This window comes from Ooceraea biroi, chromosome 9 (assembly GCF_003672135.1).
Source record: "Ooceraea biroi isolate clonal line C1 chromosome 9, Obir_v5.4, whole genome shotgun sequence".
Taxonomy (NCBI): Eukaryota; Metazoa; Arthropoda; class Insecta; order Hymenoptera; family Formicidae; genus Ooceraea; species Ooceraea biroi.
In genome coordinates, this window is record NC_039514.1 from 11,664,589 (window position 1) to 11,686,248 (window position 21,660).

General features: G+C 39.7%; 1 protein-coding gene across 1 annotated transcript in view; it reads right to left on the reverse strand.

The window, feature by feature from the left end:
- LOC109610977 (collagen alpha-1(XV) chain-like) overlaps nucleotides 1-21,660 on the reverse strand; it is a 220,383-nt gene that overhangs the window by 118,780 nt on the left and 79,943 nt on the right. The window contains exons 3-4 of the mRNA XM_020031721.2: nucleotides 16,373-16,632; nucleotides 14,891-15,166 (exon numbers count right to left, since the gene is read on the reverse strand). Of these exons, the coding sequence (XP_019887280.1) occupies nucleotides 14,891-15,166; nucleotides 16,373-16,632 (536 nt within the window). The remainder of the gene's footprint in view (nucleotides 1-14,890; nucleotides 15,167-16,372; nucleotides 16,633-21,660) is intronic.

The window sequence follows — 21,660 nt, forward strand, 5'->3', positions numbered from 1 at the left end:
GTTAATAAATGTATCGTATAAAAAGTACAGAAAAAGAACATACAGAGAAAAAGGCACGAACATTTTTATTAGATGTACTAATTTTTCTTGTTTGCAAGAAACAGTTACAAAGCAAAAGTTGCAGTTACAAAGGAAATAAAAAAAGCTCAAAGAATCTTCACTCATTTCTATTTCCATTTTAGTCCAAGCTATTACACAGTTTCTTTCTTAATTAAGCGAAAGATGTATACTACATTATTTTGTGAACATAAATAAAAATGCAATAATAACGAGACTACAAGTATATAATTATAATAATTGTTTTCACAGTACGACGTTTTAGTTTATTTTTCCAGGGGGTGTTTGATAAAAAAAGTTGCTACAAGTAACGTATTAAAATATTTATATTAAAATATAAAAGCATATTTATAATTTATAAATATATTTATAATTAATAAAGAAATCGAATTTATTTTGAACGATAATTGAATTCTCGCGAATTTTTATGATTGTCTTTCGTACAAATAACACACAAAATGATAGAATAAAAATTCTTCCTTTTATTCGCCCAGCACACCAATTTTGAGGACGCGCAGTTTTTATTAATGCGCGCTTCATAACAGTTAGTTTCTTGCATTTTTTTAAATGGCCGCAAACAATTTGTCAAACAAATCCGAGCAACAATTGAGCAAGGTACGTGAACGTGCCGGGTGTCAAAACGTCAAAGTACCAAAATGTCAAAACAGCAATCAATTGCGAGCTATAGGTTTTTATTTTCTGGCGTTTTTTTGCCTCACGTGTACAGTCATGAAAGCAACGGCGGCGTTTATTAATTTCGCTGGTAGTATTGTTCAAATGCAGGATGTATAGACTGTGTCTGTATAGACAGTTTTTGCAATTGCGCGCAACGTATCTTCAATAAGCAGAGAAATGCTCTCGTCAAATAATGGCTGCATTTTTGGAAACGCGTTCAGTGAGATAGAACTCATTAGATTTTTCGATAAAAATTTAAATATGATAATATGATATAAATATGATAAAAATTTAAAAATGATGCGAAAAAAATCACGTCTCATATTTATTGCGTCCATTTTTATATCTCCATTGCGCATCTCCGTTCTACACAACGTACGTTTAATTAATGGTCTCAACCAAATCCTCCCGACCGATAAATGTACTCGGGAGCGAATTAATTATTTTTATCTTCTACATTTACAATATATTTTCGACCGCGAATTATGTTACCATAATCATGAATCCTGCGAATCTCGTTAACCATAATTGTTTCTCGTTAGTATAATAATACCAATACAGCGGAAAAGCGAGCGACGATGCGCGGAAGTATCCGACAATGAAATTTTCCGTTTGCCCGAAAGGTTTCCGGAACCATGCTATTTCTTGAAAATTCTATGCTACATACCATGCACAGCGTACGTATTGTACGGTGCACGAAGGCGAGAAAATATTTCACGGTGTTATTTTGCTCGGCAAATTGTGTGTCGTAAGAAACTTATCAAAATGCGCGTATACACATTTGTGATCACACGCCGTGCACACTGCGAGGTACGTTCTATTCATTTATAGAAGAGAAAAAGACTTCGTTGTCGCTGAAATAACTTCCAGTTGGTAATTCCCAATCATGCCGAATTATTAATCGGTATTATTAATTACTGGGTAGCGCTCCGCTCTACACAATCAGCGGAATGTTTGCGTAACGATATTTATTTAACCCTATATAACTGATTTCTATTGCTAAGTGAATTTAGTAATTACTAATTAGTAGCGACATCAGTTATACGTCTCTTTCTAATTAATAAACTCTAAGAATTGCGTAATGTACAATTCCATAGAGACAATGTGAATAGAAATGCATAATAATAATAATTAATTGCATCGTTAAAATACCGAAAGCTTCGTACCGCCACGAGATTCTTTGACAAAAGCACTTTTGCGTATTCGTATTCTGATATAAACTAAATATTATAAAAATGTGATCAAATATATAAATTTTTGTATAGTTGAAATGTGTGTGTGAGCAAACGCACAAAATGTTATTTTTAATATGAAAATTTGAGAACGATGAAAATCTTCGAAAATATGTCATCAGGATCAGAAAGCAATTTCGCAAATGAAATATGCAAAAAGGCATCTTCCTGATATTTGACTACCAACGTTTCCATAATAACTTTGTCCGATGTGGCATCGCAATTCGCTTATATGCTCAAACATTTATTGTCCAATAAACCAGAGGTATACAATGTGCACGGGACGAAGCATGGTCAGGTACCGAAATAGGAAATTGGTGGGAAAGCAACGGCGGAAGATCAGAAAATCGATAGAACCTAGAAGTTACGAGCCCAGAAGTACGAAAGGATATTAAAGCAAGAGTTGGCTTATCGAATTTTCTATGAGACTACAAGAGGAGAACATAAGAAAATATTCCCGATTACATTGATTATAATCAGGTATGCTTTCTTCTTTGTGCTCCTCTTGCGGAATAAACCAAATCTTAAAATCTCTTTATTTCCCATTTTCGCCAATTAACTATCGAGTCTTGATTCATACATTTGCAAAACAGATCTCGCCGAGAAATACCAAATATATGTACATAAATATGGGCAAAAGGATTAATTGTGCCATAAAATGTTTTTATTTTTACAATAAAACCTTTAATTAGTTAATATATGATAGACTTGATCTTAGAAAGTTTACTTGATCTTATCGTGAAATTCAATCCTTATTTTAGCTACGAATAACGCAGACGTAATATTATTACTATCGTGGTAATATACATAAGTAATATTGCCATTACAAAAGTTACTGTAACAAGCAACAAGATTAACACATGCTCGTTTAAACGAATTAATTTTCTCGACGCATCGCTAATTGCAGTTGTTTTTCAGCGGCGAACAACCGATAGACAATTACATCACATTGTTTCACAGGTGCGGGCGACGAGAGTGCAAACGCGGGATCAAAAAAGTGGATTTCACGATGAGAGAAGAAAAAAAATAATTGAGAAGAATTTGCTCATGCTACTTTGGACGACACGCGTCGATCGCGTTTTAATCAGTTCGACGATTGCGTTATGCCGACGGTTTGCCGACAGATTTCGCATTTTGGCCATCTCCTCTTGATTACTCGTGCGAATTTGCGGTCGATGCGAATTGACAAGATAACGTTTTAGTTAGCTGGTGACGATAATCGTGCATACAAATGCGACGTTGCGATGCATATTAATTCGCAATCCGCCGTCATTGCCGCCGCCGAAATAATTTCGCGTACTTTGCAAGTTTTCAGATATTCATCGATTGACTCGCCAATGCCACCGCAAATGCGTGCGAGATACATTTTTCATGGCATGCTACGCAGGCAACAAGAATAGCTGCATTATTATTGTTAAATGTTTCATGATGTAGAGAAATTTCGACATGCATCGAAAATTAACTGAGAGCGATAGTATTTAATTTAATAAAACATCGCGATGATAAAACATTTGTTGTTCTCTGATATTTATGCAAATAAATAGATAATGTTGGAACCATTAGCGAATTACCCCCCTTTGATACCCGGTAAATGAAATCGATACGCGATAAGTGAGACCGATGCACGGGGAACATTTATTTTGTAATGCTGTAACGAATACAGAACGTATAGTTAAATGGAAAAACGTTATATGGATAATAACAGCATTTTGATATATTCCGTGTCATTCGTTTTCATTCAATTTCTGTATTTTAGATTATTTCTGCTATCTTTCGGTCAAAATCAGAATTAACGAGGCGATCTCGATTATTAATTTGGATAACCGCAAACGAGCGTAAAATCATCTCGCCGAATCAATTGTTACGAAAACAACGCAATTACACTCGCTAATAAAACATAATCAGCAACGAGTTGAATTTTGTTGCTGACCAGAAATTATTTATTTAATAATTCCAATACTATGTTCCCATACTATGAGCTAATGAGAGACAGAGAGAGAGAAAAATCGCAAATCTGATAATTCCAATTATACATGCAAGATTCAGTTTTCCTAACGAATTAATTTTGACACAATTCAATGACACGATTGAATTTTTAAGTTTTATTCGAACTTGATTACATGGAAATAAAGCAAATGCTTTTTGCACGAATGATACAAAAAACAGATAGTAAAACATTCTTTTTCTGGAAAACTCAGAGTAAATTCGGATCTTCTTTCAACAACGATTTAAAAGAAGGCTAATTATGGCGTCATCCAACGTAGAATAAAATACGTGTTAAGGAAGAACCCGCTCGAGCTGGGTTCAGCATGCAGTATTAGCATGCAAAATCCGAGTGGAGGGAGAGCGGGGGGAGAGAAGAGGCGAGGATAAGATGGAATTTTATATGCGCGGGTAACGTATCCATACACATGATTCAAGACGGAAGATAATCGCGATGGTAAATTAGAAGAATGAAAAGTATGCAAACATAATTGACGCGTGGAGCTTCGAAGAAAATTCAGGAACGTGCAGCGGCACAAACGACAGGACAACGAAGTGGAGATGTATTTTTACGTCGGGATATGGCATGTCGAGTTTGTAGGATTAATCTCCAGTTGGCGTTTCCGCAAACGCCGCTGAACGTTATGCATTCAGCACGAGAGCGTGTTCAAATCCGTCGAAAGGCAGGCTGGCAAATTGCGTTCACGCGATACTGCGCCTGCTTACGTCCGTGCGATCGAGAATCTTTTCACTTGGAGAGCGAACGGTTTAATTAACTCTCGTGGCAAATCCGCGCCGAACAGCGCGGTGCGAACCCTTTCGTGAACGCACGCCGTTAAATTACTAAACAGTCGGCTAATTACTTTTCCCGTCGTTTCCGGTTTACCGCGCATTCTCAAGATTTTCCGGAATCGTAGGCGGAAGGAAACGGAGAGAATGCGAGAAAGCAAAGTTTCTCTTGTCTCGGGTGTACTCGGGCGTTAGCTCAAAGGTCAACGATGGGAATCTTCCTACCCCTTCACTTTTGCGTGCCGTGGATTTATTCGTATAATCGTGTGCCTATCCTCCTACCCTTCACCTTTTCGATGAAGTTCTCCGGTGTATAATGAAGTTTAATCCTTTCGCGAACCGCGATGGGATATTGACGAACTTTTATGAATCCGCCCTGCGCCCAACTCGTGAAATTTATCGCCGATTCTCGTCGGATAAGTTATCGCCGGAACTGGAACTAATTTTCTGGGCAATGTGGGGCTTTACTTAAGCCATTTATTTTTCAAGCGCGACGCAAGCCGTATAAAATTTGACAGGTAACCAAGTAAAAACTGGACTATAAGTCATTAACGAGATATCCTTCTTTCGCGACTTTTACATTTCTCCCTCGTGATGCGTTATCTTAATGAGCACGCGAGAATTTTTCGTTTCCGTCATTATCTTGAATTTACAACTATGAGACACTAATTAATTTAATAAACCGAGAGTTTTACGACATGGAATTTTATTACGAAGTAATTGAATAAAATTTAATAATGAAGTTACTGCACGATGGTAGATTTTTGTACTATTTCATAGCTCAAGCCTGCGTTAAAAATATGATTCTAATTGGAAAGACTATTTATTTTTCTGTATTAAAAACAATATTCTATTTAAAATGAGATGCTGCCCGGAAGTACAAGAATATTTTAACGTAACACAGTTTTGTATCAATTACATCTAATTATATCAAGAATCCGCTATAAACAAAATTGACTCAGATGTTAAGTAGATTTAGAGATACAAATTATATAGAGCATCGAATTCAATAAAGACCCGAAATTTTCATTCATGACACGTTACTTAACCATGTTAAATAAGAATGGTTAAAACTAATTGTTTTATTAATTTTCTTAATTACTATTAATTTAACAATTGCCAAGTATTGATGACATCGCGTTTACGACATTAAAGAAACCTCTTTCTTTTCCGTGCGTAGCGAATTTCATACATGAATTACAATTTATCAAAGCCTTAAATTTTCAAAACACGAACCCTTAATGTTATTACTTTAACGATCCATTAAACCACCAGAGATGGATTTGATTGCGATGCTGCGCGAGTAGTTCTAAATCCATCGTTGTTAAACGAAATTTTATCGGCAGCTTCCTATCCACGTCCGCGACATCCTGCACGCGCACGCGAACGATTTCAATTCAAAAAGAAGGCTGGAGTTATCCAACTGGCGAAGTTCGATGAGCGGGCACTCATCGTTGCTGTCGTGGACCGAGGTAAGAGAGCGGTGATCGAGAGGGGTGCCGTACGCGAAGGGTGTGCACGGGTGAACGTAATTTATTCGGAATCGATAATCAATTTACTGTCCGTCGCGCGACCGGAACAACAACGGCCACGTCGTGTCACGTGTGTGTGTGTATTTGTGTAAGAGAGAGAGAGAGAGGAAAGTGGCAGGACGAGAGGTCGAAGGGCAGGAAACGAGATGTACGCGGCGTGGAGCGGAAGAATGGATCCGCGCGGCGACGGTTATGGCAAGAAAATAATCCGCGTCCATCAGTATTTAAATGAGTTTCGTTCAAGAGAAAAGCGGAACGAGGCCACCCCTCAATCGGGCGCTCGCGCGCGCATCTTGTTCATTCCGCGTCCATTCGCGGCCATAATCCGGCAAATTGGAGGCAAGAGGCGCTACCGACTCCCGCGATATGCGGGAAACTACTTAATGAGGCGGGTACGTTTTATCCAACGTTATTCGGCTCTGTTCTATTTCAAGGTATTATTCGAACGCGTAATAGCATTTTCCTCCAGTTTAATCGCAGCTTGCCAGAAGATATAATAAAAACGCTTGGGAGCGAAATATATATGTAAAATATAAATAAATATAAATAAAACGATATTCGGACTTTTCTCGTTGCGAATATAAATATAACATGTTATTGCGAATCAGAAAATCGAGAGAGCCGCAGATTTCGTTTGAATGGGAGAGCAATGCGCTCTCCAGAAAACTTGATAATATGAAAGACGATATATTGGATCAACAGCTGCGCTCTCCGAATAAAAGTGCGTCGGTGATCTTGTTTCAACAATCCCGGTCTTCGTTAACCAACTTCGATCAATTATCTCCGCTAATCATGACTCCAGTCGTGATGGATCATACGCAGGGAAAGAAAATTTTAGCGCATCCCATAGTCAGAGTATTAACTAACGTTCACGCTGCGAAGCTTAAAGAGTTTAAACTTTAAAACCATCGTCGATATAGTAATCTCGAGGGAAACACTGACATCCGCTGATCGAAAACTCGAAGGGGGATGATAGCTTTTCAGAGAAATCAGTTCAAGTATTTAAAAAGTTTATTCGAGCGAACGCAGAATTATTCCAAGCACGTTTACCGAGATCGTCCGTCGTCTCTTCTTTTCTCGAACGGTATTTCGCGAGCGTGACGATGAAGATTGTCGGAAGAAAGACGACGGGTCGTAAACTGTCCCGTGCTTTTATCCGAGCGAAACGAAGGCGATGGTGTGCATCGCGCGCGCACACGTTGCGGTGCGGTTTATGAGAACGCAGGTTGCGAGATCACCTCCTTGCTCTCATCGCTCATTTTGTTTGCAGGTACGCGTGATATTAAAACGTGGCGTAAACCGGCGTGGCGCGATCGCCGTGCGCTAACTTTGCGGATATATTATGGGCCTCCGGGAGATTTCGGGATCCCTTGAAAAATGGTTCACGCGCCAAATCCAATGGCGGTGCGCCGGCGGCTCGCAGCGAGCTGCTATTCGCGATTAATAAATACGTGGCGCACGTTGTGCGTTACGTAATTGATGATTGCTCGGAAAAACTCGCCGGGAAATATACGGAGGGAATATCAAAGGAACCGTCCCAGGTTGATTTTTTGTCGGGACAGTTTTTTGTCGTTAAATCCGGATTTTTCTCCTCTCGGTAATTGCTGACGTTTATAAATTATTACTACGATCATTTATATGAAAATTAAAGAGGCTTTGTGTGTGTAAAATTATTAAGCACAATACAATGCGATCTTTATAACCGTGACACAAGAAATTTATACTCTGAAATAATAATGGTATCGTTCCGAATGAACAAGTACCAAGTTTGTTAAATAGATCGTTGACTTTGATAAGCAGCATCATACTGGCATTAGTCGAGGGAATAGGTATGTTTATTCGAATAAAGCTCTTCCTGGTAGCTGGGGATTTTATTTTCCTGTATTTTATGTTTACGATTCATTAAATCGCTAGGATAGGTATTAAAACGAATCCGTAAGATCGCCTCATTAGACAACGCAATCCGTAATCTGAGGAGATATGATCCAAAACGAAACCCAACTAGAGTCTTTTATCACCCACAAAGGAAATGATCTCGTTGTTTTGTTAATCCGCTGATTAAACTCGTTAATTTTTACCGCTATATTGTAAGTATTGTAAGTGTGTAATTATCTCCGTGATTATACAATAATGAAGGTATATGGAGTTGCTGCAGCGGGCCAGGCTGCTCCTAAATGGCTAATTTCTTCTAATGAAGTAACCTTCGCGCACCCCGACACCAGGCCCGTAATGGCCCTCGTTGCGAGAACGGAAGCACGCCAGGAGCCACGAGAGAAAAAAAGCCGCGAGCCTGGTCGCATAGTTAAAATTTTATGATCGCGCGTATCGTATTTACGACTCGGCTAGAGCAGAGGCACGCGAACCGCCGTTAAAAATATCATCCGGCGTGGCGCCGCTTTAATTAATGTCGGCTAATAAAGCAAGTCGCGCCCCAAGGGGTTAATTAAGTCTGTCCGTTTGCTAGTGCTTTTCAAAAACGATGTTCAACCGAATTCGCTTCGAATCGTCGCTATTCTTCGTTAGTTGTCCTAAAGCTTGATCTCGTTGGAACAATTACGTGCATCGTACCGCGATCGTCGTCAACGATCGTTGAAAAGAGAACGGCGGTCTCATTAAAGCGTATTGATTCATTACTCTACGAGCGTCGCGCTGTCCGCGATTCCGTAACGTGTAATTCTGGAACGGTCTAGTGATACGAAGAGAGAGATAGAAGGAGAAAGAGAGGAAGCGATGCAGCCTCGCGACCCACTTTCATTGATCCTTTCATCGTCCGTTTGTGAGAATCTTTACGGATCACTCTCGTACGAGCAACCCTCACCGCGTCTCGACCACGATGCGAGTAAGATTAACATTTTTCCTTTCTCTTCTCGACTGCAGGTGGCTTGCTGGATTTTGATAGAAATACCTCGCGTGCCGTTCGATAGTGCAAGCGGATACAAGCGCAGGGATTCCCGCTGACGTTCACTCCCGCAAGCGACCGATTTCTTACGAGGGGGACGATCGTTCCTCCTTACACGCATGAGCTGCGCATCAAAGCTCGTCGGTAGAGAACGAGGCCGACCGTCCGCTGCTCTTATCCGGTAACAACGAGGCATCCCCTTCTCTCTCGTCCCTCTTACTATCCCTCGGCGCTGTCCCGGTACTCCGTGTTCCGGGGGTCGCTTATGCCGGTGCGCGCGATGCACGTGCACTTCATCCTCGTTACGTTCTGTTCCCCTTCGCCCCCTTCTGCCCGCGTTCTTCTTATGGATATCCCTCCTTACCCGAGGATGGGTAACGACACGGACGTTTTGCCTGCCTGCCATCCCCCGGCTCTTCATCCCTTTCCGACGGATTCTCCAGGCATTCTTATCGCGGTGTTCCACCCCGCGTTGGAGCAACGCGCTAATTTTTCCGTGCGCCCCATCGCGTCGTGCGCCGCCGTTTGTATTATACAACGCGTCGGGGTGCTGTTTGTAATAATAACACAGCGGAATTAGAGCGGGTTAATGGTCGCTTCTCTTCGTCGCGGCATTAAACGCGCGCTCGCGCGCGCGGACGTCGAGAGCCCTTTCCGTCTTTATTCCGAGTTTTTCCCGCGAGTGTTTCGCGCGAGGGAGAGTTACATCTTCCACCGAGAGGTTTCTTCTCTTCTTCTCTTTCTCTTCTCACCTTTTGGTGTATCTTATCTTGAGACGCGAGTCCTCTTATTTTTCCAAACGAGATATTGAGGAGCAGAAGTGGCAGCTGCAGTAACATCGTCACGAGATTTGTCTTTTTCCCACGATGACCTTTCGGGCGTTCCGCAGTAGCAGCGACGCAAATTCTATGCAAATTTCAGCATCACGTAGAAGCTAGTTTCGCGGTGCTAACGTAATATAGAGCTGACATATTTCCAAGGCAAAGAGTGTGTGTGCGTGGTGTCGCCGTCGTATTATCGCACTCACGTGATGTAACGATGTTCCGCGTGAATATATTTTCGAAAAATAAAATCGTCGACGAAAAGCTTATCCCTTTTCCCTTTGATCTTAATTGCATCACGTGTCGTCGCATGAAAGATAAGAAGCTGTAATATTACGCAAAATTCATGTGTGATATCCTTATTTAAGTTCTTTAATTTTAAAACGATACTCACAAAAGTGACTCTCTACAGTTATTAATTTTACTTTAATAAATATGCATCTCTGTGCATTAATGATATTAAAATACGGATTTTTTAATTACATGAATTAGTTTTTAACGAACTTTCTCATAAATCTCGAAAGATGTTCAAATATTCGCTGATGTGATGGATCTGTACGCGCATACATACGCATCGCAAATTTTTCAAATACTTGCGGCGTTATTACGCACTTCCGTACATATCACGGATCTTAATTACGCGTTTCGGAGCATACCGCGAATATTGCGGATGTCGATGCGGAGATGAACCACAAGCGCAGCAAAATTGTTCAAAACACTCGAAATTACTGTGGTTGCGTGGTGGTGAATCGCAGCGCTCACACAAATTGCGATCAATGATTTACCAGTGATCGCTCGATTAAATATTTGCAAATATCAAAAAAATTAAAACTTTCCTTAGCATTTTAAGAAGACATCTGATAAGAAACGCGAAAAATCGCTAATAATGTGAAGTACAAGATAAAGTACACACATATATAAGACAGCTATATAAATATCATACAATATTAACAACACAATATTTTTCGATTTTATGAGAATGATTTTATAAAATTGCTTCAGTACATTAAAAGAATTGTTTTAAATATTATAAAAATGTATCTGATCAAACAACTCAATGGATTGCATATTATTACATTTTCACTGCGACTTTATTTAATTTACCAACTTATCTCGTTATCATGATAGTTGTTTATTTTTCCTCACTAAAAGGTTGTTTTGTATAGCTTTCAACGTAGTTTTCTTTTGTATTTCGCATTAAAACAGTGACAGTTTTAATGTTACCAAATGTCTCAATTAAAATCGAATAAATACCACGCGCAAGTAAAAGCACTTCGAAAAAGAATTTAATTGTTCCGTATGAACAAGTATTACGTAATAAATATCGCAGAGTCCTCGGTGAGCTCGCGGGATTATTTATTCAAGCCGAACAGAAACATCAATTTCTATCCATAAGAGAACTCGAACACGAAGTTAAACTCGGTCAACAGTTACGTGGAAATAATAATTCTTCATCAGTATCCACGGACTGTAGAAAATGATGACAGAAATACATTTCGGAAAAAGGTTTTGACACGTGCGCGATATTGTTAGACTCATTACTCATCGTTGTGAATTTCGCATAAAGGATTTCGCAACCCGACGGAAACGAGCTTTGTGAAATTCCCTTTATCACCAATTAGTCGCTCTCACTTCTGATATTAATACACAAGATAACATTTTTATGAAAAGGTAAAGCGCGACATGTTTCGTGAAACCTATGATACACGTTTGGTTCGGCATACTAGAGCCATTCGGGAAAAGAGGAAAATTTCTCGGCGACGACGCGTCTTCATCGGACACGTTACTTTTTCAGGGATGAAACCACTCGACATAATGTGTCAGTGAACGCGAAATTTTGCGCACGTATTCACACACGTGCATGTCTAGTAGCCAGCACGTTAACCGCCATTGCATCCGCCATATAAAATACGGACGTCTCTCCGTCTCCAGAGAAAATGGTGGCTCGTATCCGTCGCGTCCTCCTTGCGGAACTATCACCTTGCAAAACATCTCCCGCCGTTGTCGTCGGCGAAGGGGACGGTGACGGCGCGCCACAATTTATAGAGATTAGTCCGCGAGGGGCGAGAACTTGCGAATCGAGCCGATCGGAACGACCGCGCGGAACTTTTCCCTCGTGCTGTTATCCCGGCCAGACATGAAAAAGTCAGGCGAGAGACGCAGAAGACAGCATCGCCCGGCTGAAACGACAGCGGACGCACGATAAGAATGTCTCCCGGGTGCGATGTAACTCCGTTTCGATGTGTGTCGTTGCTTGCACAAAATTGCAACGGAAGCTGAATGGGAAATCGCGCGATTTTTCCGACGCATATTCCGATTTTTACGTCTGTCTAGCTTTCTGAATGATCGAGCAAATTTTGATATCTTCAACGACGGATTCTCGTGATTTACGAAGTGCCAGAGTATCGGTAAATAAAAAATATAGAAGCGCAACAGATATTTCCTATATTGTCATTCGTTATGCAAGTTTTCATGCTATATAAATGTGATTTTCAATATAGCATTCTGTAAACGTTAATTATTTTTCATTGATTAGATTACTATTTGTCATTCATACTGATTTAATCTGATTGCATGAAAGCGGATCAGATCTCTCAGAATGAAAATTATAGAATAATAGATCATACAAGACTAATTTTTTATATTTTTGAGTGCACAAAATCGATGATTGAGTTCTTCAATTATTTCCTATCTATAATGTAAAATGATATTTTTTTCTTTTTCGACGCAATTAAAGAGATTGTCGACATAGCTGATGACAAGGCGATTAATAATTATCAATCTTATATATTGACTAACTTTATATGTCGGTACGTACTATATTAATGATGAAACGACTCATATACGATACATATGCAACGCTTAAAATTATATCCTTGCGTTCGTTCGTGTAAAACAATATCCGGATCAGTTAATCGCAAAAATCTCATTTCGTTATTAAATGAAGACATAAAAGATCCGCAATGGTTCGCGCAATTTTCATAATACGGTGCATAATTAATTATTGCAAGGGAAATTCCCGTCGCAAAGATAAAAGCGGCGTCACATAACTGTGACACGAAATATTACAATATGTCATAGTCCTATTATCGAGGATAACTAATTAACGAAGGATCCGGTAAATCAATGCATTTCATGCAACACGTGGCCGCTCCGCGTAGATGATCACATTGCGTCAGGATGAGAACTAATTATCGCTGTGCGTATCGATGATATGTAATCACGCTCCCCTTGCTGTTAATATGATATGGAAATTCTAAAGGACTGGGATGATGCGTAAATACTAGTCCCATGCCATACTCGCACCGAGCAATATTAATTATTTCGGACGAAATACAAGAATATCTGTACACAAGCATCATCGCTCGAAGAACGATTGCTTTTGGTTCGAGTACGGCAGGGCTGTGTATTTCAACGTGTGCTTTTACGTGTAGTCGTGCATCAACTTGAATCTTAAAGCTTCATTGCTTTTAACTTCCTGGATTGGAATTCATTTGGAATATCATTTATATCATTTATAGCGTGTAATCATTTTTTTTATTTAACGTCGGTTATTGTTAATGTCAATTATCATTATTATATTATTATTTGATTCAATATTCTATTTTAAGTAATTATTTAATATTTTGCATTATTCAGTATACTATTCTGGATATACCATTAAATGTAATTATTTATTCGTATTTGTTTAAAACAGCTACAGAATCGACAAATCAATACGCTCCACCAATATGAATTTGGCTCTTAGCATAATTCTTAAAATTAATCTGTCAGCGCAAATTGTTGTACTAGCGTGAAAGGCTCGATCACAAATTACTTTCCTTTATCTCGTCCACGGCGACTGGAGAAAATCTTTCGATTTTCATTGTGTGCGACGTTTCTCGAGTTGCTCAAGAGTGTTCTTTGAGAGAGCAATAGTGGAAACCGAGACAACAGATCCGTAACGTCAATGTATAGGATTTCGATGAGATATTTCGTATCCCATCCACTTCTTCTGAACCACTGCCTCTTATCGGATGGCACTCTCTCTTTTTCCACGTTACCCTTTTGCTCGTTGCTCTCCTTTTTACTTATTTTATCAAGCGGAGGATACCGGATACGGTATTAAATTCTTAAAGGATGTACCGGTATGGATTTACTACTACGAGTCGCCGCTTTTAATTCCGCGGCTCTCACATTTTATTTTCAAGTTCGCGGCTGACCCTCTTAATAACGACGACGAGACTCGTGAAACGAGTAACGAATGTGTGTGCGATGGGAAAATTCGGTTGCTGGTTCCCGAACGGATGACTCTCGTCTCGATGCCGGGCTTAATCCGATATGGCCGATAGCGCCAGTGAGAGGAAATGTGAGGTAAATCTCCTCGAAATGCACGGGGATCCATCTTTGAATGCGCGCCGGAATTGCCGGAATACGAAAGAGGATTTGGCAAATGCGGGCGTACCTTCCGGCACGTTTTTAATGAATTCGTTCCATATTCCGCGGACAAACGGAATCAATTTGCCGACGCGCGTCCGGCACGTCGAGACGAGAGGACCACGTCGGTTCGGGGGGACCCGCAAAGCGCGCGCGGCACCACGAAACGAAACTAACTTACGCGGTCGCCTCGCGAATTCGCGCGAGAGTTCCTCTCGCGTTACAGCCGAGAGTCGAGAAAAATATTACGAGCCCGCGCTTGTCCGTGCTGCATCGTTACACGTTACACGGGCTCGCGCGCGCAACCTCGCTGATTTCGGGGGTGAGGAACATCCCCGAAGCGACGAGCGCAGTTTCATCTCGTTTCGTGGCGGCGCGCACGCTCGCAGCATGTCGTTCTTCTTGTTTCTTCTTTTTTTATTCTCGTGAAAATGAAAATAATGGCTCCTAAAAAGGGATCCATAATGGTAGCGGGTGGGTACTCACGTCGTATCGCTCCTGAATGTGCGGTCCGGCTTGCGCGATGTAGAGCGTGCTCGCGGTGTCGAATACTAATTCCTGGGGGATTCTGGTGACCCTTTGCCGGGCCATCTCGTGGCAATTGAGGTAGAAGGTTACGTCGGTCGTAGAGACCTTAATGACGATCTTCGACCACTTCTTCGTCAGCTTGGGTACGGTAAATTTCGCCACCTCCTCGGAATGCGAATGGTCGTCCGAGTTTGTATAGACCAACGAGATATTCTGGTTCGAACCCGGTCCGTCCTGGAGGCATAATGAAGACAATGCGAAACTCGTGGATCCGTCACAGCACTTTCGCCGTCTAAGTCGCGGATTGGCGAGTGAGCTTCGTGATTATTAAAATTATGAAACTTCGCGTGAATCCGATTACGGAACTAACTATTCTGACGAAGCCCAAATGTATTCTCCACGTAATGCTTCGTATTAATAAATCAAGTGTATTCCGTATGAACGGTACGGATCTACATCTATGCGTAAAATAAAATTTGTAAAAAGCTCGCGAAGCGAGAAATTGCGAAATAATTCAAATAAACGAGGCATAACGTTCCTGTTATAATTTTATGACGATGCTGCGTGAAGATACCTCCGTGAGCATTGAAGTTTTCTTAAAATGTCCAAAGCATGCCAAGCTTGCTTATTGTTCGAAACATGTACATGACACGCTATGCGAATGGTTTTCTGAAAAGATTCCCCGAGAGCAGAAGAAATTTTAGAATCGACCGTGTTACTGTGGCATCGTAGGAATCGATAAATGGGGGCGTTTAGTAAACGTCCTTTAAAGTACCGCATTATACGATGGTACGCTCTCAAAATGCATTTACCATAAAAACGTAATTTCTCGTACCGTGAAGACGAAATCAAAATTTATACAAGGTATTTGATATAACTTATTGTTAGTAATATAATAACTTTTTCCTTTTTATATTTAAATGTAATTAATCATGAATTTGCTTGTATATGCGATAAGGATAAAAGTATTATCTGGAAAGTAAGAATGAAAGAAAAACTGTTATAGAAAACGAAGAATGATCGTTATTATATACAATATAAAATAATTTTTTTCGTTATTCATCTATACATATATATTCAGGAAATATACATGATAACGTAAGAAAACATCCAAGACACCTTAATAAAGTACAGTTAAAGAGCCAATAACCACTCAGTTGTTAAAGCGGATTTCCCCGCGACTTAATATGACGTCGTATTTCACGCTCATCCTCTCATTTCCGCGCGAGACATTTGCTCCTGAATCTCATACGCTATTATTTTCTCTGATATCACGCTCGGCTGCTTCACGGACGCCGCTCGTGATCCTTAATAAAGTCGCGTAACGTTCCCAAAAGCGAGGCCTTGTGTGGAGTTGCAAATAATTTGTCGGGCTTGCAAAAGTCTCGGTCGGGCATGGGCAAAGTTAGAGGGTCGGGCGCAGTATTACGCGGAGCTTACCGAGATTCTAATGCCCAATTGGACAACGGTTTCGAAGGGATTAAGAACGGCGAAGAGGTAGCTCGTTCTAAGGGAGGTCGGCTTGAATGTAGCCACCAGCGTGAACTCGGCCGGCAACTTTTCCGGGAGGTATATCCGGTAGGGCTGCTTTACTTCAGAGCCAGGTCGAAAGCCAAACGCTGGAAATCCGTCCAGGCCGGCATCCATGTAAAAATATGGGTCTTCCGTCACCGCTGCCTCCATCAAATCATACACCATTTCTGAAAGCACGAACGCCATGTATTATATATATTATATAATATATACTTTTAAAAGCATTTGCTGTTTATAATAATCGAGTTTCACCGTGACAGGAAGAACCGTTAAACATTGTCGTAGGTTAAAAGCAGTCAATTAACTTAAGGTTATTAAATTATCATGGTAATATTGGAACATTGCATCTAGATTGATTACCTAATCAATGTTCTATTTGTGGACTTCTTCTGTGGAAATGAGTTGATGCATAGTTAATTAATACTATCTTGGCATTCAAAAGCAGAGTTTGTAAAAATATCGTTATTAAAAATATATTACTTAAAAAAGAATCCTAAACCTGACAAATAATAAAATAGAAAAATAAGTAGATATAAAGTACATTTTTACAAAAAACAAGAATTAATTTCACCATTAATTGCTTTCACTCTAACAAGCGTTATTTTAGTTTGTGTGAGATTTATTTTATTAACTTTGTACTCTGCATTTTATATATGTATTTTACTGCAATCGGTTAGGGGAATCCAATAAGAATAAGCTTAATTAAGGAAACTGTAAGGCTGAGAGCGGGACATTTTGTGAAAAAGAGTTCCGCGAGCGTCCGAGAAAACTGCAAAGGAGTATATATAGTTCCGAGCGGATGTAGAAACTTTAATTAATTTTTCGCGTGCGAGTTTTAAAAGCTGCGAAAGATTAGTAAGTAATGTTCTAATAAGAATTATTTTAGGGGGAAATTTAGGAGGAAATCTAACGTCTCTAATTTTTAAACTTGTACGAAATCGCGGTTATCAATCTCGAGATGAATTAAGTAAAAATATGACAGAACCTTAACATTACAAGATATTACGTTACATGCGTGTGTACAACACGTGTGCACGGTATAATTAAGATCATAATTCTTTAATGCGTGTGACAAACAGCATTTCGCTCGCCATGTGTCACGCTCCGATCCATGACACTCGATATATCGCGTGATATTCCGCGGCTGAAAGCTCGATAACCGATATTTATTGTCGGGACACGAGTCATGCCGCAGTAAATCGCATTAAAAATCCTTCGAGCGACTAGGCATCGACACGCCTGACTAGTCATTGCTAAAAGATGCTGCTCGTTGCACTAAATCAAATTCCGATAATGTTAGTATCGGACAAAAGATTCATTAGCATACATATAAAAATAACGTGCAATCATTTTGATATTTTTGACATGTTACACATAAAATTAGTCGTTAAGTATTTCATACTATAATTATAATTGCAAAATAGGAAAAAATGTTTCGTTATTGAATTCTCCAGCATGCAAAACAGAATTTTTGTAAAACACTTTGAAAATTGCTAAAACAAACGTCGGTATTTCAGAATTAAAACAATATATTTCAGTATGACGCTCAATTAAGATTCACATGGTTAATTATAGAAAAATTATGGTAAAATCTATATGATACTTGTTTCATATTGTTTTCCTTCTACACGTATTTTCTTATCACAAGTGACTCTAACACCAAAATCCGTGAGTAAAATGTACGACGAAAACGCAGGTAACAGCACGTCGGCGAACGGTATAAGTTAAATTATCACCATGCCGGAGGTAATTTCCAAATTGCATTTGGCTGCGCCATATTCTCGCGTAACATATTCTACGGCCACGAAAGCTTTGAGCCAACGAATTTTAGTTTTCGTTGCCGAACGAATTCTGGTTTTCGCGTCCGACCCGTTCTCTGGAGATTGCATTCTGCGAACCACGATGGTACAGATTTTTTTCTGCTAAAGTAAAGTAATTTTTTTATCTGAACAAACGAGAGATGTACAACTAGATGTATAACTAGGCGGGCATATACCCGACAAATCCGTTTCCAATTTGAAAAGTGCTGAAATTGATGTTACATATTTTATCCGTTCGTTCTACCGTCTCAGCGATACGTCAGTAAATGTATTTAATTTATCGGGTTGACCGGAAAGTCTGTGCGGACTTTTTGTAGTAAAAGTTAAACGCAAAACTTTGTATTAAGTTTTAAGAATTAATACAAAAGTTTGAAGTTTGAATTTTGCTAAGAAGATTCGTACAGTTTTTTCGGTCAACCCAATATATTAACGACTGAACATGGGTGACTACACATGGGTAAAATGTATTAATACATAATCTATTACTAATAAGTTTTATATTATTCTTATATCAAATACGAGGACATTGATCACTCCTGAATATTCCAATTTTCATTTCTCGCAATCTTTTTCTTTTTAAAGATAGCATTTTAAGGATTAAGTTTCGAAATTACCATAGCCGCAATAATACATGCAATAGGCATACAAATTAAATGTAACAAATATTGATTAATGATCAACTGCATATATAAAAATCTTTCATCGCTTTTTAATTTGAAAGTGGCTTGTGCGCGGTGCGATTGCTGTCGCTTTTCGGTTTTCTAGGACACTTGGATACAAATTCACTTGAGGCTTCTACGACCACAGAAGGAAAGACTTCAACGCTTGATGGATTGCAGTGCGGAATTGATATGCACGGTGATTCGAACGCCGGCGTAGGAACCAACCGGGCGTAGGAACCTCCTGCGCGCGTATATGCTCCTGACGCGGATCTCTATTTTGCGCCGAAATTGCGATAGGCCCGACTGATTTCAGAGCCTGAAACTAGGAGGCACGGGTATGCAAATTAAAAGAAGTGGCGCGGAACGATAATTAAAACGCGTGACTCGACATCGAGCGAGCGCGCATTCCTCTTCACGCGTTTCAGGAGATCGTTATGCGCGAACGCGTTCACGGGAATCCCACTTGTGACAACAACAAATCAATGGAATTTTATTCGTGCTCGAATTAATTTCGGTATCTCATTAATCCCCTCCCCCAGCTCAAACGCGTAAAATCCGCTTTCGCGCCTCGCGAGCGCGCGTATTCCTTTCGTTAAACACGCGCTGTAACGAGCATTGGGTTTACTTACTATTAGCAACTAGCTTCGGCTATTATCAGGTATCAGAAATTATCGCTGACAGCGAAATACATTTTGTGATAACCATATATTATATATACCATGTATACATACAAGCAACTATCGTTTTTTTTCTTTTTTGAGGTACACGCAACGAATGCTCGATTATTATCGAAATCCTGAATTATTATTTATCTCCGCGCGACTCGCGCGCTCGTATCAGTAGGAATCGAGACCGGGTTTTATCGTTTATTAATCGCGCAATTGTATTCCACTTCAATGAATTAGAGTTTACCTCATTGCGAGTACTCGCGACGCGAGAGTATACCCCGAATACGCTTCAGCACGCGAGAGTAATTTCGGATTTTCCAGAAGCCGGATAATGGGAGAGCACGAGAGAGAACGCGACACGTAGGCGAGCTCGCCGCGTTTTGTCCGTGGATAATTACGTAATAAATTCTAGGTCGCGTGCTTATATTAACGCACGAAAAAATTATTATGAACTATTATAATAACGGTGCCCGCGCGATTGCGCGCGCGCGTTCAGATCCGCTTGACTGTAATCTTCCTCGCGCAAACCATTTGCATAAATCCGTATGCCAATTCGCCGTGTCAGCTCATTACAACTTTCCCAGTGGGGTGTACGGGGAATCCATGAATCTCACGGATCGAGCAAACGCCGAACACGTTTCAATATGCGTCGAAATGCAAGTGTCTTCTTTAAGCTCTCCTTCGTGCGTGCGGAAAGTGTTTTGTTGCAGGTTTCCCTAACATGTTCTCATGCCCCAGCAATGTGCGCGCCCCATTGTTTGCCGTAGTATTTGTTACAGGACGATCCTCTCGCTTCTCCATCTGAGAAGGATCTTTGTGATATATGTAGCATTATTCTTCGTGTATCTGCGTGTGTTTTCTTTCTCATACAATTAACTCACAAGGCTATCTCGAACAATGTCTTCAAGAAATTTGTGATTTACTATTTATCTCGTTTTGAAAATAACAATGAGTGGCACGCACGTTTAAATATCACCTCAGAAATATTATTAAAAATTATAAGTTAATTATAAATTTTTATTTTACAAAATCTGCCTATGATGAAAGAAAAACAGAATGAAAGAGAGAGAGAGATAAAGGGAAAGAATAATTGTTAGTATCTTAGCAATATCTTTTCCTTGAAAAAGCTTAATTTACAAATTTTTTATTACCATTCTCGTAGCAGTTATTGCAGCAAAATGTTATCGTGTAAAAATGATGATGCATAATCGCGTTTGTATGGAAACTGATTTTGTCGTTATATAACTGTCACCTCCGACTTCTCCAACATCGCGAGAAGATCGTTCAACGTGAGGAATGAGACTCGAGTACACATGTAGGCATCGTCGTTATTGCGAAGCTTGGCTCTCCGTGAGAACAAAACGTGAGAACGGAGTCCCTCCCGGGAGACAGTTCTTCTTGCATTCCAGCAAGTTTCTCGATCTTCCTCCAGAGAGTTCTTCTTTGACGCAATTCCGCAATTTTTGCGAACGGTTCATTTCCGGTGTGGTGTCTCGTTTGGTATTTTTGAGCCATTGCATATTTAATTCGAGAAACTGAATGCTAGACTGCTGCTTATTATACTTTTTCTCATTTTTCCAGATTTATAAAATCTAAATCCAAAATGAGCAGCACGGTTTTATAAAAACCGAGTTAGCACACACGTACGAAAGAATACGTTTATTTTGAGGTAATAAATCGTAGAGGATGAAATTAATAACTGCGATTAAAATGCATTTTAATGTACAGAAGATTGAGCACAGCAAAATAGATTATATTATTAAGTATATTTTCCCTATATGAACTCTGATAAATTACACGATATCGTTCGCGGCAGCGCTGTAATCAAAATATTTAATTGTATCATGTGTTTTATATATATATTTCGTACAGGTGGTATTAAATCTACGTAATAATATTTGTTATTGGAGCTGTGCATCAATGACATTATTGGCACGTGAAAGTAATTAAAACATATTACATTATAACGTATAATATTCTTCTTTAAATTGTTTATATATATATATAGAAAGATGATAATTACAATTGAATAAATAAAACGTTAT